This window comes from Mauremys mutica, chromosome 24 (genome assembly GCF_020497125.1).
Source record: "Mauremys mutica isolate MM-2020 ecotype Southern chromosome 24, ASM2049712v1, whole genome shotgun sequence".
Classification (NCBI taxonomy): domain Eukaryota; kingdom Metazoa; phylum Chordata; order Testudines; family Geoemydidae; genus Mauremys; species Mauremys mutica.
Genome location: NC_059095.1, coordinates 17,495,631 through 17,513,388, shown reverse-complemented (window position 1 = coordinate 17,513,388; position 17,758 = coordinate 17,495,631). Strand labels below are relative to the sequence as shown.

General features: G+C 46.7%; 1 protein-coding gene across 1 annotated transcript in view; it reads left to right on the top strand.

Moving 5' to 3' along the window:
• LOC123355918 (ceramide synthase 2-like) overlaps positions 1–7,894 on the top strand; it is a 95,680-nt gene extending 87,786 nt beyond the window's left edge. The window contains exon 11 of the mRNA XM_044998783.1: positions 5,108–7,894. Coding sequence (XP_044854718.1) covers positions 5,108–5,302 — 195 coding nt within the window. The 3' untranslated portion in view covers positions 5,303–7,894. The remainder of the gene's footprint in view (positions 1–5,107) is intronic.
• Positions 7,895–17,758: the final 9,864 nt, after the last annotated feature.

The following is a 17,758-nucleotide window of genomic DNA, read 5'->3' as shown; positions in this document are numbered from 1 at the left end:
AGAACAACTTACCTAGGATGTGGCAATTTCTCCATCATTTGAAGTCTTGGGCATCTCTTTCTAAAAGATTTGCTCTAGTTCAAGCAGAAGCTACAGATCTGACTCATTGTTGTGCAGGGGTCAGACTGGATGATTGAAAGGGATTGTAATGGATTTGGCTATGAACCTGCCCACTGTGCATTTAATTCCTTACAGTTACAGTCACCAGAAATTCAGTGCTGTCCATTGTAAAGCCACCATGGGCCAAGTTACCACCCAGTGAGATAGGAGACACCACAGTTCTTCTTCGAGCACCTGCAGATGTGCATTCCAGTCAGCTGCACGCAAGCCCAGCGCACTGATGCTGTAGAATTTTGCTTAGCAGTACCACAGTGGCGGCGCTCCCATAGCCTTTGCCATGGCTGTATCCCCAACTTCCCTCAGTTCCTTCTCACTGCCCTCAGCTTGAATTGAAGCATTTTGTGTGGCATTTTCCTCACACAGTTTCCTATCTCAGTCTTCTGAGACTTTGCTGTCAATAGTTGACAGTTAGTGGTAATACCCATACTGTTAGTTGGAAATAGTTCGTTAGGGTAAGTACGGTAGTTGCCCTGGAGGGATGTGCTCACTGGGGTTCAAGCACTGTCCATCGCGTGGGGTGGCTATTCCCAATCGTGATCCCCACACATGGTGTCTATTGTGCCTAGGAGAAGGGCACATTGAAGAGAGATGCTCCGTCTGCAGTCTCTTAAGACAAGAACACAGGTGGTGGCAAGGGACTGGAGACGTGCAGCACCTTATGGAACAGGGCATGAGGCCACATCAGCAATGGGGACCTCCACAAAACATCCTGCCCCTCAGACAACTTGGGGCCTCAGTGAGCCAGTGTTCCTCAGCCAGATTCTGCTGCCTAACCCAGGTGGAGGAGAGATCGCTTTCCCCCCTTGGGTTTCCACTCCAGAGCTCGGGGAGAGTCTTCCTCCTTTGCCAGGAAGTGTGCAGACTGGCTCTGGGATTCTTTTGGTACATGAGGTAGAGCTGGCCATCTACCTACTCTCCAGTGCCAAGGCAGCATCAGGTCGGTGCTGTACCATCGACTCCAATATCTGTGGGACACCTATTGAGTCCGGTACCAACAACATCGGCACGAGCTGTTTCCACACCATTAGCGTTCCAGGCAGAATCAGACTTCTTTAGCCTCCCTATTCCTGATTTCCCAGTTAGTCAGGAGCATTCAGCTGCCAGGTCCTCATCAGTACAGACGGTGCTGCCTGGAGCAATTGTTTATGTGTCCCAATTGTCGGCACCATCTTCAGCACCACCTAACACTCAGAGTGCACAGCCAAAGTCGGTCTCCTGATCGGTACCCAGGACTCCATCGGCACAGTTGCTATCTTCGGTACCAGTAATGACTGTGGTGCAGGCCACATCTTCAGGATCAGTACCAACCCCGGCACCAGCCCATGTGAGAGTGTGATGCCCCTGCCTGGCCTCAGGGCGCCAATTTCCTTCGCCACAATGCTGATGCTGTCAGTGTTTGGGTTCTGGACGAGGCTGGACACTTGTTCATTCCACCTGGGGTAGCTCCCCCCGTTACCTTCTGAAGACTCTGAGGGTTCATTGAGATCAAGCTTGGAGACATCCTCCCCTTCTCCCTTACCAGCCAGCCAGTGTTCTAGGAGATGGTTGAGACCACAATCAGTACCAGGATTGGCACAGTTCCCACAGCAGAGACCAGCATTCTTGGCCCAGTTCCTACTGGCCAGCAATGCCATATCCGTATCCTCCGTGGGACGTTTCATGTTTGGTAAAGTTCCAACCCTCGACTCACTCCATGGCCAAGTCACCCAACCAACCTGTGATACCACCTGCTTGGCCCCCTACATTACAGACTCACATGGAGGCTGCTTCCTCAGAGCAGGTTCAGACTGAGCCACTTATACAGGGACCTGTACTGCAGCAGGAGAGTCCAGTGTCTCCACTTCCATCTTCAGCCTAATCCCCCGATGACTCCATGGTACTGGAATGTTCCTCCAGTGCCTGACGATTTTAAGGCACATCAGGAACTGCTCAGACGAATGGCTTCAGCCTCGGTATTCAGGCTGAGTTTGTGCACCGTCTGGTAGACATTCTTCAGGCCTCGGCCCTGGGGAGGGCCACTCGCCCTACAAATGAAGCACTGTTAGAACCCAAGCTCCTTGCTATCTCCAGCAAATTGTACAGACCAGCGTTATTACATTCCTATGCAGGGGGTCAAGCGCTTTTATTCGCATCCTGCTCTTAACTCTCTTGTTGTAGCAGCAGCTAATGAGAGGTCGCGATGAAGGAGATACAAATCCACACCCTGGGACAAAGAGGCTGGATCTCAAAGGAAGAAAAATCTACTCAACTTTGCCCTTTCAAATGCACATTGAAAATCAGCATGCACTGCTGTCCAAATATGATTTGTAGCTGATGAGAAAGACCCTTTCTTTTAAGATGTTATTAAAGATGGAAATAGCTCCTTCTGGGAGAAGAGAAAAGGCAATCCGAGCCAGACTGGAGCTGCTGCTGTTAAAGTCTGATCCTGTTTTCTTTAAGACAAACACACACCAAAGGGGAGAGAAAGGACCAGCAAAGACAGAGAATGCAGCTTCTGTCTCTAGAGCTGACTCTTACTTGCAGGCTCCCTGCTAGAGAAACACAGGCCCAACCCATGGTTCGACCTGGCAAACTTGTACCAGCACTGGGATGTCTACAGCAGTGCTTTTAGCTGCCTCACTGGGCATGGTCTGACAGGAGTGCTGCAAAAGAGAAAGTCTTGGCTGGCTACACCAGGGGCTTTTATTAGACAGAAATGGAAAGAAGCAAGCGCGAGAGGGAAGAGGAGAAGAAAGGTGGGGCGGGGGGATGACACACAAGGGAGGCGATGGGAACAGGAACCCACATCTCCCGTCCCAGCTGTTCAGAAGCTAGCGGAAGCCAGAGGAGGTGGCGAGAGGTGAGCACGTCTCTCAGGATCAGGGCGCCGAAGATAGAATAGTCCCCCGTGGATTCCGGGGCCCCAGGACACGGCGAGGTGGCAGCCATGATGGTGAACTCGCTCCTTTCAATCCATCTGGTGTCTCGCAGACATTTTGATCTTTTCCCTGAAGTCTCTTTCTAAGGGCCCCAAAAGGGGGTTGGCCGGAACAGCCCATTCCCTTGTTATTTTGTCCACCAATTAGGCCTAATCTCTGACATATGGATATTGGTCCATCAATTTCTGGCATCATTCTCCTTTGTATACCAGTCACAGTCTTACCTCAGTCCTTCGCTGGTACCCCGGACCTTTTTGTTTGGACTATTTCAGTGTCAGTCTCCCTTCGTGCCTCTTTCTAAACAATTTTATGTAACAGGCTGAGCTGGAATTTTATTGCCTTGTATAACTTATAGTCCAGGTCCCTGCACAACAGAACTTGGCGTAAGCCCTGAAGCATGAGGTTTAATATCTCTTCCAAAATGTTTATGAATGACTTTGATAACTTGAGAATGTTCCCAAGGCAGTGACACCTAGTGGATAGAGCACTGGACTGGGACTGTTCCTGGCTTTGCCATTGGCCTGCTGCAAGTCAGTTCCTTGCTTCTTGACTCAGTTTCCCTATCTGTATAATGGGGATAGTGATATTGACTTGCTTTGAGATTGACAGTTGAAAAGTGCTTGGTAAGAGCTGGGTGGTGGTGGTGTTATTATCCATATAAACATCCAGCCCTTTTCTGACTCTTGCTCGGTTTCTGCTGTGAGTGATATGCTGAGCCACGAGTGTCACAGCTGGGTGGAGAAGTATGCCCTGGGTTCAGTGTTTAAGGTTCCACCTTTCCATTTCGTTGCTTGCCTGGCTGCCTTGCCCTGACTAGTCATTGTTTAATAGACTTTTATCATGTGTCTCTCATTCATCTCCTGTCTTGGGCTGTTGGGCAATGGGTTGGAGCCAAGGCATTTCTTTAGAGAATGTTAAACTGCTGAGAAGCTTCTCCATAATTTGTGTTCAACTTAATGAAACTGGTGAATGCCAACAGCGATTTAAATCAGCTCCCGCTGATTGCTGTCTGGCTCTTCCCCCCATACCCACAATCCATTTCACCCTCCACCCAACCACTCCCATTGCTGCATGGATTTAACAGTCTGTGCAGAGCAGCGATTCTAGCTAGGATGGTCCCTGAGGTCACTCACAGCAGGGCAACCCAAGCAAAACCACAGGTCAGCACAAGTCAGCATGCCTTCAGCTCCCTCGGGGAGTGTAGCCCAGCTGTGAGTGTTTGGAAGGTAAATCCTCCCCCACCCAGGAACTTGGACTTTGTCTACACTGGTACTTTGTCAGCGAAACTTTTGTCGTTCAGGAGTGTTAAAAAACATCCCCTCCGAACGACAAAAATGTCACCAACGAAAAGCACCAGTGTGAACAGCGCTTTGTCGGCAGGCGCACTCTCCCGCCGACAAAGCTGCTGCCACTCATGGTAGGTGAAAGTTTTTTGTTGGCAGGAGAGGAACAGCTGTGTTGCAAAAAGCTGCGTAGTGTAGACAAAGCCTTAATGCTTTGGCTTCAGGCTGCTTCATGACCATACAGCAATTCCTGGCATTGACCGGGATTGTCCCTGGGTCGCCCCTAGAGTGAGACAGAGGGAGGGACAGTCAGAGCCCATTTCAAGGGGATGCTCCTAAGGGCACCCCAGTAGGACACATGGGAAAGGATTTGCTAAAGCCCACAGGCAGAAATGGCAGCTGGAATCTAGGGCAGCAGAATTGGGGGGGCAGGAGGCTCGCATCTCCACCATGGAAATATTGGGTTAGCTTCACTCCCAGGTAAACGCTCACCCCCGGGGGAGGGGGAGCTGGAGCAGCTGCCACAGGGCCTTGGATCAGGCCATGGAGCAGGGAGCGAGACCCAAGGCGCTGGACTAGGCCCAGGAGCCCGTAGGAACCGCCAGAACCCTCCTTCCCAGCCTGGCGCTGGCTGCCTCCCTGCAGCCTCTGAGTCTCAGTACCTGCCTACACTCCCCCTCCTATCCCTCTGCTCCACTCGCCTCCCCCTGCAGGAACCCATCCAGTGACTCAGACACTAATGCTTATTCTGCAGCCTTCACTCTGTGTATTGCCTCTCTCCTGCAGATGGAAAGGGACTTGAGAAGTGACACAGAAGAAAGTGACATGGCTGAAGAGGAGAGAGAACAAATGAGGGAGAAAGAGAAAAATGGGACCATGCATTTCAGCAACATCACAAACAACAATTGCATCCGGAATAGTGGGGTCCAGCAGCTAAACAGCAGAGCCCATCTCAGCAACGGCCATGCCAAAGACAGATAGCCTGGGCCAGGCCTGTTGACTGATCCAGCTAGACCGAACACAGCCTAACGTCCTTAGGAATTGTCTTACTCATTGTGTAGACCAGGAGGGAAGCCATTTTAATTTCATAGCTGAATTCCTGCTTCTGATAACAGAATTGTGTGTTGTCACTTAATATGTAAAGGATGCTTCTGCTCTTTTTGCCAATAGAAGCTTTGCACAGGTTGTAGCCTTGAAGGGATCAAACTGGCTTGGCTTTAGCAATACTGTAGGTGTTGTTAACTATCTTGAACAATACTCTAAGCAGCTGATAAATGTTTAGCAATTGTAACTTACAATGTCATCTGCCTAGCAGCATTTGACAGGAGTCTGCTAGCTCTGTCCAGCACTTTAGTGAAGATCCGGGCATGTGGCTATTAGTGATTAAGGCTAGCAGATAAATTCCAGTGTCTTTAGATTATATGTGCCTGTTCGGGCAGATAGTGTGCTCCACCAAGCTGCGCATCAGTGAAAGTCAGGGAGATTTCCTCCGCACACAAAGTGATTAACTGCTGGAGAAATGTGGGAGTGTCCAACACAATCAGTTTGTTGTTGATGGGATGGACCTCAGTCCTTCCCATGGTCTGGGTGAGGTTCTCTGCTGTGCTCAGCCATCAGAAAAGGTTGTTAGATGATGGGGAGGGGAGCTCAGTGCTTGGGTTAAGTCCTGGGTAGTTTCTGCCTAGATCACAGGTTCAAAGAGTCGGACAATTCATGCAGCTGTTTACCAGCTGTCAATATTTATCCTTTAAACCAGTTTCTCTAGCGAACACGGTGTTAAAAGGGAAAGGGGGCAGGAGACTGGACAGTCTAGGTGACAGTGCTGCACCAAAGGTGTTTGTGATTTCACCTCCCCGTGAATGGTGCAGGGGGATCTCTGCAGAGTTGGCTTTTGAGAAGCAGGGAATTGCTGCCCTGCTTTCTCCCTCCAGGGAAAGGGGATCCAGAGAGAAACTGCTGAACCTCATGGCATGATGTTTTAATCAAGAGCTGTAGTTCAGGACTCTGCCTAAACTCCTACAAGATTGAAGCATTAGTCCATGAAGTTATGATGCAGCTCTGATTTCTGTTTATTTATGAGCCTCTTTGCACGTCATGTGCTGTATATTCTTAGAGTCTGGATACAATCAAATCATTTCAAAAGAGCTCAATTAGCACAAATTGAATCTCCATCATGTCAATGTATATTTGAAATACAAAGCCACGAAAGCATGGAGCTTGGTCTAATGGTGGGATGAACTGCTGTGCTCCCAGCTTCAGTACTAGGAGACCCAGAGCAATATCCCCCTGGACCAGGTGCTGAATTGAAAAGTGAAATTGGACAGAGTAAGGCCCTGAATTTATGCTTCGTTTTAAGCATGTGCTTATGTGCTTTCTGGGATGGGGATGTAAAAGAGCATGTTGGGGCAGGCTTGGGATGGTTCTCAGAAACACACTCAGCTCACCGGAAGGGGTTGGCTGGAGAGATGGCGGTGATCTGAGTCCATTTTTTGGGGGTTGGTTTGTTTTCTTCAGATTAAAAAATTACTGTGTGGTTCCAGAAGGAAAAACTTTGTCTAACATGGGGGCATTAGAGGGATAGCATAACACTGTTGGGAACCAGTGAAGCCCAGATGCTGATAACAGGATTTGAATTTATTAGTGCTACTGGAGATAATTGTCCCTGAATGTTGGGACTAAGTTCGAAGTTCAAATTAAATGTACTGTAAACAGTTGTCTGTCCGCTAACTACAGTGTGAAATCTTCCCATGCGAATGCAAGTGACAAGTGATGGGTTTGGGAGAGAAGGTTGCAGTTCAAGTTCACTTTGCATTGCTAATAGTAAAAGTTCCCTATAAATAACTGTCGCAAGGTTCGGTTCTCTAAGCTCGTTGCCATCTGTTCAGCGAAAGCAGGAGGTGGCATTGTCACCTCCACTCAGATTAGCAGAGGTTTAATTTGGAGATTTATTTTTAAAAATAGTTTAATCACTTCCTCTCCCGCTGTGTGTCCAAAGTAGGGAGGGGTGGGGGCAGGCTGTGTTCTCTGTCCCTGACAGGGGTTTCCTGGGGCAAGGGGAGGAGCCACAGAATGGTTCAACCTTCAGGGGAGCAGTGGGTGGCTGTATCTGCACTCTGGGGGTACATTACACAGCAGCTGGGAGGTTCGTTATTGGGGGAGTCATTTTTATATTACTTGTATGTCAGTAGCTGTGGTGACTAATCATGCATGAGGGGAACATTTCTAGAAGAAAGTAGTTCCTGCTTGGGACAGTGAAACAGTTACAATGTGTCAAACTGGTTCATGACAACACAAACAGGAGACCCTTGGGTCTAAAATATCAGATGTTTCGATCAGCACTAAGGATTATTATTATTTTATTGTTTATTTGTATTACTGGAGCAGCTGCTAGCCTTACTGATTTTTAAAATAAGTAAATAAAATACATAATCAGTTACATAAATAAGTAAAAATGACTATTTCAACTGTTATGTCCTATTATAATGTGCCAGTGGTAGTGCATATAATGCATCGCTGCTACTAACATTTCAAGAAATAATGTAAAAATAAAAACAATCTTGTTGCCCCTTTTGACCCAAGCGTTAATCAAAGTTTAGGGCCCTGTGCACGCTCACGATGGAAGCAGAAATGGATGGAGTCTGGTATTTTCTTTGATGCCATCTTGTTTATTTTCAAGGAACGTGCAAAGTGCTGTTCTCTGAATGCAGGAGGAACCAAGAACAAACTGAGCAGTTTCTTACTTACAGCCCGAAGCCTCTTTAGCCAGCAGACCCAAAGCTCTCGCTCTGTAGCTTTTCCCAGGGTCACACTCGGCTCACAGGCAATCAGGTGGCTTTCTTGCTTTTTTGCCTCTGCCTCTCTCTCGTCTCCGTGTTCCCAGTTTATGTGTGTTCTTACTAGGAGTGAAAGTCACATAAAACTCTTACCGGTACGGGGGCCCGGCTCCAGGCCCCAGAAGGGGTGGGGCCGAAGGGGAGGGTCTGGGGGGTCAGTTTCCCCCAGCCAGCCCTTCCATGCCACCCAGGGCTCCTGCAGCAATTTAAAGGGCCGGGGGGGGGGGGGGGAAAGGGGGATTCTAGGCAACAGTGTGGCTTGTTTGTAACTGTCATGACCATTCATGTTCACTGCTCTTGAACTCCTGGCTTGGACCTCACCTGACCTGGACCCCGAAACCTGATCCTTGGTATGAATCCTAGCCTGGAACGTGCTAGGAACTCTTCTGCTACTCAGCCTCAGCTTTAATCCTGCCCTGACACTTGGTCCCAACTGCCCTTGGCAGGGTCCTGACACACAGCTAGGGTGCTGCTGCTGTAGTAAAGATGCTTCCTACAGCAACGGGTAGCTCATCCAGCGCTTCTAGAGGTGGTAGCTAGGTTGACGGAAGAATTCTTCCATGCACACTGGGGTTTAGGTTAACCTAACTACAGAGCTCAGGCTGCAAAATTTTCCTCAACCACAAGGAAGGGGGGGGGGGGATAGCTCAGTGGTTTGAGCATTGGCCTGCTAAACCCAGGGTTGTGAGCAGTGATTTCCCTACACCCCCCCTGAATTTTCCCAACACCCAACACTAGTTTTGTGAGCTAGTTACATACCAATTTAGTGACTGTTTGGAAATCTGAATTTAAACAAACATTAATACACACTTTAAAAGCTTATACAGTGTATGATAAAATATGTGTATCTGAAAAAGTATAATAGATTTGAAAAGTATGAACATAGACTAGCTTTCTTGCTTCCTTATACAGCTGTTTTTTATGATGTCAGTGCATTCATTTCGGTGATGTTGGCCAACCTAATAATTTCAAATGATGATTTGTAAGCAAAGTCTAAATGAGTTCACCCTGACAGCTAGTGATGAGCTGGGGGCTAAGGCTTCAGGGCCAGATTATATTTACATTCACACCTAATCTACCTAGGTATCCAGCAAACAGAGCTGTGTTGTCCAAATGATAGATTTTGGCTGGGGTTGGGTTACAAACCACTTGAATGTGGGGGGAAGGGGGGATGAAATGTTGTTCTTATTGTATGAGTAAAGGGCAGTAGAACTGTACTTAGTCTGTGATTTGAAGACTTCAAGAGAGAGGGTGGGGACCTGTCCCTCTCCACTGTTTAAAGACAGAGCTGATTAGGCTCCAATAGATAGTCTTTTGTTCTCTTAAGGGGGAGGGATAGCTCAGTGGCTTGAGCATTGGCCTACTAAATCCAGGGTTGTGAATTCAATCCTTGAGGGGGCCACTTAGAGATCTGGGGCAAAAATTGGTCCTGCTAGTGAAGGCAGGGGGCTGGACTCGATGACCTTTTGAGGTCCCTTCTAGTTCTAGGAGATTGGTAGATCTCCAATTATATTATATTAAGTGACTACTGCAGCTGAAATCACTGACAGTCAGGTCTAAGTGCTTAGTCCTGTTGTGGGGACAGTGTTCCTGTGGGTACAGTGTTTTTGTATAAGAGACAGCCCAGACTGCACTAGCAGCGAGGTTCCCGCACTGAGAGCTCAGCTGAAATCACTGAGAGCTGGTGGAACCTCAAGAGACCAACTCGCAGAGGTCACAGTGGTAGGTGACAGCAGAAGGTGACTGTGCAGGGCCATTGGCAACAGAGCGGTGGAGTGAACGGTGGCACAACGAACAGCCATGGCCAGAGCAAACTGTGCCTTTTTGTCCCCCACCTGGAATGTGTACTCATGTGAAAGCACCTCTGAACTCTGAGTCTCCACTGACCAAGGACAACACCGGTGAGTGGAGTGCAGTGGAGGGAAAAGTGAGGGGCATGTTAAATAAACATTTGTTTGTTGGACTATATTTTAGTCACTTTGCTCCAGAATGCTAGATTTGTGACTGGGAATGGAGACTTATGTAAATATGTTTCCCAGTAGGCCAAGATTTTTAAAATGCATCATTTGTCAAGGTTGTTATCTCACATTGTTGCATCTTGGGAGGTCATTATGTTGGGGAGTTTCTGTACTAAACATTTTTATTATAATTAATTTTTACATAAGAATGGTCATACTGGGTCAGACCCATGGTCCATCTAGCCCAGTACCCTGTCTTCCAACAGTGGTCAAGGCCAGGTGCTTCGGAGGGAATGAATAGAACAGGGAATCATCAAGTGATCCATCCCCTGTTGCCCATTCCCAGCTTCTGGCAAACTGGCTAGGGACACTCACAGCATGGCATTGCATCCCTCTCATCCTGGCTAATAGCCACAGATGGACCTGTTCTCCAGGAATTTATCTAGTTCTTTTTAAAATCCTGTTATAGTTTTGGTCTTCACAGCATCCCCTGGCAAAGAGTTCCCTGGGTTGATTTTATATTGTGTGAAGAAATACTTCCTTTTGTTTTTTTAAAACCTGCTGCCTATTAATTTCATTGGGTGACTGCTAGTTCTTGTGTTATGTGAAGGATTAAATAAAATTTCCTTATTCACTTTCTTCGCACCAGTCAAGATTTTGTAGACCTCTATCATATCCCCATTAGTCATCTCTTTTCTAAGCTGAAAATTCCCAGTCACTTTAATCTCTCCTCCTGTTTCATACCCCTCATCATTTAGTTGCCCATCTCTGTACCTTTTCCAATTCCAATATATATTTTTTAGGATGGGTGATCAGATCTACACACACTATTCAAGGTGTGCACGTACGATTTATATAGAGGCAATATGATATTTTCTGTCTTATTATCTAACCCTTTCTTAATGATTCCCAACATTGTTTGCTTTTGTGACTGTTGCTGCACATGGAGTGGATGTTTTCAGAGATCTATCCACAATGACGCCAAGATCTCTTCCTTGAGTGTTAACAGCTAATTCAGATGCCATCATTTTGTATGTATAGTTGAGATTGCTTTCCAATGTGCATTACTTTGCATTTATCAACATTGAATTTAATTTGCCATTTTGTTGCCCAGTCACCCAGTTTTGTGAGATCCCTTTGGAGCTCTTCACAGTCTGCCTGGGACTTAACTATCTTGAATAGTTTTGTATCATCTGCAAATTTTGCCACCTCACTGTTTACCCATTTTTCCAGATGAATATGTTGAATAGGACTGGTCCCAGTAGTGACCCCTCAAGGATACCACTATTTATCTCTCTCCATTCTGAAAACTGATAATTTATTCCTACCCTTTGTTTCCCATCTTTTAACCAGTTACTGATCCATGAGAGGATCTTCCCTCTTACCCCATGATGGCTTACTTTTCAAAAGTCAATTTAAATTAAATACATTTTTTTAATTATATATTTTTTTAGAAATCTAGATCTGTTATGTATTTTGGTGTAACTTGCATTTTCCTTATGTTAAATTTGCATTATCCTAACAAAACATTTACTTTATTCACTTTCTTCACATCAGTCAAGATTTTATAGACCTTTAGCATATCCCCCCTTAGTCGTCTCTTTTCTAAGCTGAAAATTCCCAGTCATTTTAATTTCTTCTCCTGTTTCATACCCCTAATCATTTTAGTTGCCCATCGCTGTACTTTTTGCATTTCCAGTATGTCTTTTTCGGGATGGGGTAACCAGATCTGCACACAGTATTCAAGGTGTGCATGTGCCATGGATTTATATAGAGGCAATATGATATTTTCTGTCTTATTATCTATTCCTTTCTTTAAAAAGCAAAGGTTTCAGAGTAGCAGCCGTGTTAGTCTGTATTGCAAAAAGAACATAAGCTTTCGTGGGCTACATCCGATGAAGTGGACTGTAGCCCACGAAAGCTTATGCTCAGATAAATTTGTTAGTCTCTAAGGTGCCACAAGTGCTCCTGTTCTTTTTAAAAAAGCAAACAGAATGTTGGGAATCACTGACTGCCGCTGCACACTGAGTGGATGTTTTCAGAGAACTATCCACAATGACTGCAAGATCTTTCTTGATGTTAACAGCTAATTCAGACTCCTTCATTTTGTATGTATAGTTGAGATTGTTTTCCAATGTACATTACTTTGCATTTATCAACATTAAATTTCATCTGCCATTTTTTTTGCCCAGTCACCCAGTTTTATGAGATCCCTTTGTAATTCTTCGCAGTCTGCCTGGGACTTACCTATCTTGAATAGCTTTGTATCATCTGCAAATTTTGCCACCTCACTGTTTACCCATTTTCCAGATCATTTATGAATATGTTGAACAGCACTGGTCCCAGTACCGACCCCTCAGGGATACCACTATTTATCTCTCTCCGTTCTGAAAACTGATAATTTATTCCTACCCTTTGTTTCCCATCTTTTAACCAGTTACTGATCCATGAGAGGATCTTCCCTCTTACCCCATGATGGCTTACTTTTCAAAAGTCAATTTAAATTAAATACTTTTTTTTTAAATTATATATTTTTTTAGAAATCTAGACCTGTTATGTGTTTTGGTGTAACTTGCATTATTCTTATGTTAAATTTGCATAATCTTAACAAAACATTTACTTTATTCATATCTTTTTATATATCTCATTGGTCCTGACACCCCCCCTGTAATTTCGAACACCCCCCCTAATTTCAATTCCTGGGGAAACCACTGGTTGTGAGTTCAATCCTTGAGGGGGCCACTTAGGGATCTGGGGCAAAAATTGGTCCTGCTAGTGAAGGTAGGGGCTGGACTTAATGACCTTTCAAGGTCCCTTCCAATTCTAGGAGATTGGTATATCTCCAATTATAAAAAAAAATTTAAAAAAAAAGAGACATAGCTAGGTCAAAGTAATTTTTAAGTTTAGCCCAGGCCTAAGGGTGATGGTTCTTGGGGTGCCCAGGACCGTGTCCCCTTGTTATCCCCAGCCTCCAGCAAGAGAGAGGCTTGTTTGCATTTTGCTGGGCATCTGACACCTCCAGTCTGTTAGCCCAGAGGAGATTGTTTGGGTGGTTATGTCAGCCCCCCCTTTGCTGTGTAGGCTAATTATACACGCACCCAATCCCTTGCCCCTTCGAAGTGTTCCCCTGTAGTATTCAGCCCCTTACCCACTGAATGCTTGCAGAATTACCAGGCCAATTGTCCCCAAAGAGGCGAAGCTGTAAGTAGGAATTTAGCATCCTGGGCGAGCAAGGAGATTTGTGTCCATTACTGGGGGCGGGTTTTAGGTGATATGAGTTAGGATATTATAGAGTGATGATGTATTTACTTTTTCATATCGGTACAGTACATAGACAATAAAAGCTAGTGTATAATTCTTTTAGGTGCCGCATTTATTTTCACACAATTCTTTAACATCATTATAATATTCTCCTCTATAGCCTTTAAGTAAACTCATTGATAGGTACTGAAAAAATTATGGATTGAAAATAATCATAACATAAATATGGATACTGCAATGACTTAATAGCATGAAACATATTCAGAAAGACATAACACTGCATTCCTGTTTACAAAAAAAGTGATACTGGTAGTTTTCCATCACCCCCCAGTGAGACTGTGGCTAGACTAGACAGCCACCTCTCTCATTGACACATCAGAGACTAAAAGTAAACAAAGAATGAATTTACTGGGCAGGTGGATTATCCAGCAATTGAATTACTACCAGAGCATCTGACTCTGTATAAGCAGAAGCCACCCTTTCTCTGGTCTGTATATGAGGGAGACAGCCATGTGGGGGGAGGAGAGGGGGGGTGTAAGATTCCTTTGTACCTTTTGCATTGTGATTTTATTTTTCAAAGAAGAGTATTGATTGTTGTTTGCTTCCTGGTACAATATTATGGTTGGCTTATACCCGATCATTTCTCCTGCTGATTCCTGTCAAGCAAATTGTGACTATGCCCCTTTAAAGGGGCAGATTGTAGCAGCAGGCCTTGTTTGTGTAAGGATAGTATCATTCAGTGGGGGAAGCTACGTTGTGACAGCTGATAGGTGTGAGGGGGCATCCTGCCTCTTAAGTGTGGAGACAGAAGAAAGTATCTGACTGTGCTGATTGTGAAATCGGAGTTGTAGTAAGTGCAGGCCCTGATAAAGGCCCAGTTGAGGCCTGAGGCCTGAACTAAAGTATGGTCAAGCCTTAGCTAAAAGCAAAAGTCAAGCTGTGAGCTGGAAGCTGGCCCTGCTCACAGAAGCTGGCAAGGAAAGGGCTGATGTTGCATAAACATATATTCACCTAGTGTAGTATTATATAAACACGGTACCAGAACATACTGTACTGGAACATTCCACAGATAACAAGGAACAGGCCGACCCATCAATGACAGGGGCAAAAGGGTAATATGATGGATAGAGTTGTTTTGATCGAACCAACATGTACAAGGTGAGAGGCGGCACCTTAATACGTAGAGAGGTTGTACCTTGCTACGTGGAAGGGTTGCACCTCAATACGTCAGAAGTGATGTGTAACTTGTTTGTACCTGTGTATAAGAATGCATCCCTGGGGCGGTGTCTTGGTCCAGCCGAGGGGGCAGTGGAAAGTCCCGCCACCTACTGAGCTGAGTCCATTGTCAAGGAGTACACATGTACTGGTTAGCTGTATCTTAGCAGCAACTTGGACTACGTTTGCCAGGGAGCTGGAGACTGTGCTTTTCTTCGACAATAAACCTAGTCGACGTGACTTTGCATCTTACTAGACTCTGTGGTTATTGGGGGGTCTCGTCGGGTCTGCTGTGTCAGCTATCTGCACAGAGCTGGGACAGCACACAGAGGGAACACACGCACGCAGCCGAGTGATATCAACACTGGAGAAAGCAGAGCACCACACCGGTAGCACTCTGACAACAGGAGTGTGTTGGGCTTCAGTGTGTGACAATGCTGATGCCATAGTTACAATGGCTAGATGGACATATCACCAAGGTGATGGCCCCGGCTCGTGGAGAAGGGGGTCGGGAACAGACTGGCTGAGTCACAGCTCAGAATGCTACACGCACAGATCTCAGTGGCCTTGCTTCTTCGCCAGTGCATAGCTCACCCCACTGGGCTCTTCACCGGGCTGCAGTCAATGGCCAGGATTTTTAGCTGTCTGGACACAACTGGAAATTGTCCCTACCCAAAATGAGAGCGAGGCCTTTTAGAAAGAAAAGCCAGGGTGTGTTCCCTGATGTGTGAGTGCACCTCGCTGGCCAGGTAATGGAGCGTTATCTCCGTATTCTGTTCTCTGTAATAAGGGTTGAATCAGGTTAGAGCAGCAACAAGTGAGGGCCGGTCCCAGTCGCAGGAATGCAGCTGAAGGAGACAGCAAAGCCTCCCAAGTGCTGACTAAAAAGGCCTGTTTCATTTGTGCAGCGTTTTCTTTCTTTGTTTTTGCTGTGCCTTGCCCCACCTGTAAATCACCAGCAGCCCAGGGCATCTGCAATGTTCTTGTCTGAACAATTCCTGCTCAGCATAGAAGTCCCTCTGCCCCCAGCACCCTGTTTTTGCAAACAGGGCAGATGGCTCCTCCCAGCAGGGTAACCCCTCCCTGCATCCTTTAGCAGCACCTCTCCCCTGGGCTGAACCCCAGCTCCTACCTGACCCCCACACATACAATTTTGCTCCTGGGCCCCTCTCCTGCCCCTGCCTCCAGCTGCTTCACCCCCCACCCCACAGTCAGTTTCCACCCCCAGCTCAGACCCTGCCCATCCACCCCCCTTAGCCTTTTTAATCCACAGCAAGGGCAGCAGTTTCAGTAGCTGTTACTGAGCATGCTCAGTAGAAGCCAAGCCACACTCAGAACCTTGCCTCCCTGCTGCCCTGCCAGGTTCCTAGTGCCGGGGAGCCTACTCCAGCCGGGGTCACAGTCCCCACGATTCTGGGTTCCAGCTGAACGCTGCTGGGCCTGATCCTGCGTGCCGCCCCATTTTTGCACCCGCAGCAGCTCTGCAATCTGGGAGGCTGCCCCACTCCCCCTGCCCTAGTTACGGCCCTACAAAGGGACAGTTACCCACCGACTTGTTTGATTCAAGTTAGGATCAACTTCTTGTGTAACACCACTGCACTGAGCCCAACCAAATCATTGCAATGTCTCGCTTTGGCCAACCCCCTCACATGAGAGTTTAAAAAACGTGTAACCTTGTGATTTTGTAATACAAATTATTTAATAAGCTATTCTGCATTTGTGAATAACTTGTATATCATCATGAACTTCATTTTATAAAGGATGAACTGTGGTCTGTGTTGTTCACAGAGTGGGTCTCTTTAACTTCAGTCAGCAAGGAGGGCCCCTGAAAGAGACCACGCACAGGAACCACACTGGCTAAATCCTGGGCAACAAATCCAAAAATGCAGTGGTGGGAGGTAGCAGGTCCAACAAAAAGATGCCAGGAGGGGACACTGCACAAGGTGCCCCAGAAAGCACCCACTGCTCTGAGGGCAGAACAGAGGAACCAGTAAGCACTACCCAGTGCAAACCTGCTCAATGCTTCCCATGCAAAGGTGAAGAAAGCAGTCCCAGAGAGCTCCACAGTGGAGTATCACAGAATTATAGACTATGAAGGTTGGAAGGGACCTCAGGAGGTCATCCAGTCCAACCCCCTGCTCAGAGCAGGACCAATCCCTAACTAAATCATCCCAGCCAGGGCATTGTCAAGCCGGGCCTTAAAAACCTCTAAGGATGGAGATTCCACCACTTCCCTAGGGAACCCATTCCAGTGCTTCACCACCCTCCTAGTGAAAAACTTTTTCCTAATATCCAACCTAAAACTCCCCCACTGCAACTTGAAACCATTGCTCCTTGTTCTGTCATCTGGTACCACTTAGAACAGTCTAGATCCATCCTCTTTGGAACCCCCCTTCCAGGTAGTTGAAAGCAGCTATCAAATCCCCCCTCACTCTTCTCTTCTGCAGACTAAACAATCCCAGTTCCCTCAGCCTCTCCGCATAAGTCATGTGCTCCAGCCCCCTAACCATTATTTACCCTCTGCTGGACTCTCTCCAATTTGTCCACCTCCCTTCTGTAGTGGGGGCCCCAAAACTGGACACAACACTCCAAATGTGGCCTCACCAGTGCTGAATAGAGGGGAATAATCACTTCCCATGATCTGCTGGCAGTGCTCCTACTAATAGAGCCCAATATGCCATTAGCCTTCTTGGCAACAAGGGCACACTGTTGACTTATATCCAGCTTCTCGTCCACTGTAATCCCCAGGTCCTTTTTTGCAGAACTGCTGCTTAGCCAGTCGGCCCGCAGCCTGTAACAGTGAATGGGATTCTTCCATCCTAAATGCAGGACTCTGCACTTGTCCTTGTTGAACCTGATCAGATTTCTTTTGGCCCAATCCTCTAATTTGTCTAGGTCCCTCTGTATCCTATCCCTACCTCCAGCATATCTACCACTCCTCCAAGTTCAGTTTCACTGCAAACTTGCAGACGGTGCAGTCCACGCCACTCTCCAGATCATTAATGAAGATATTGAACAAAACCGGCCCCAAGACCGACCCTTGGGGCACTCCACTTGATACCGGCTGCCAACTAGACATGGAGCCATCGATTGCTACCCATTGAGCCTGACGATCTAGCCAGCTTTCTATCCACCTTATAATCCATTCATCCAGCCCATACTTCTTTAAC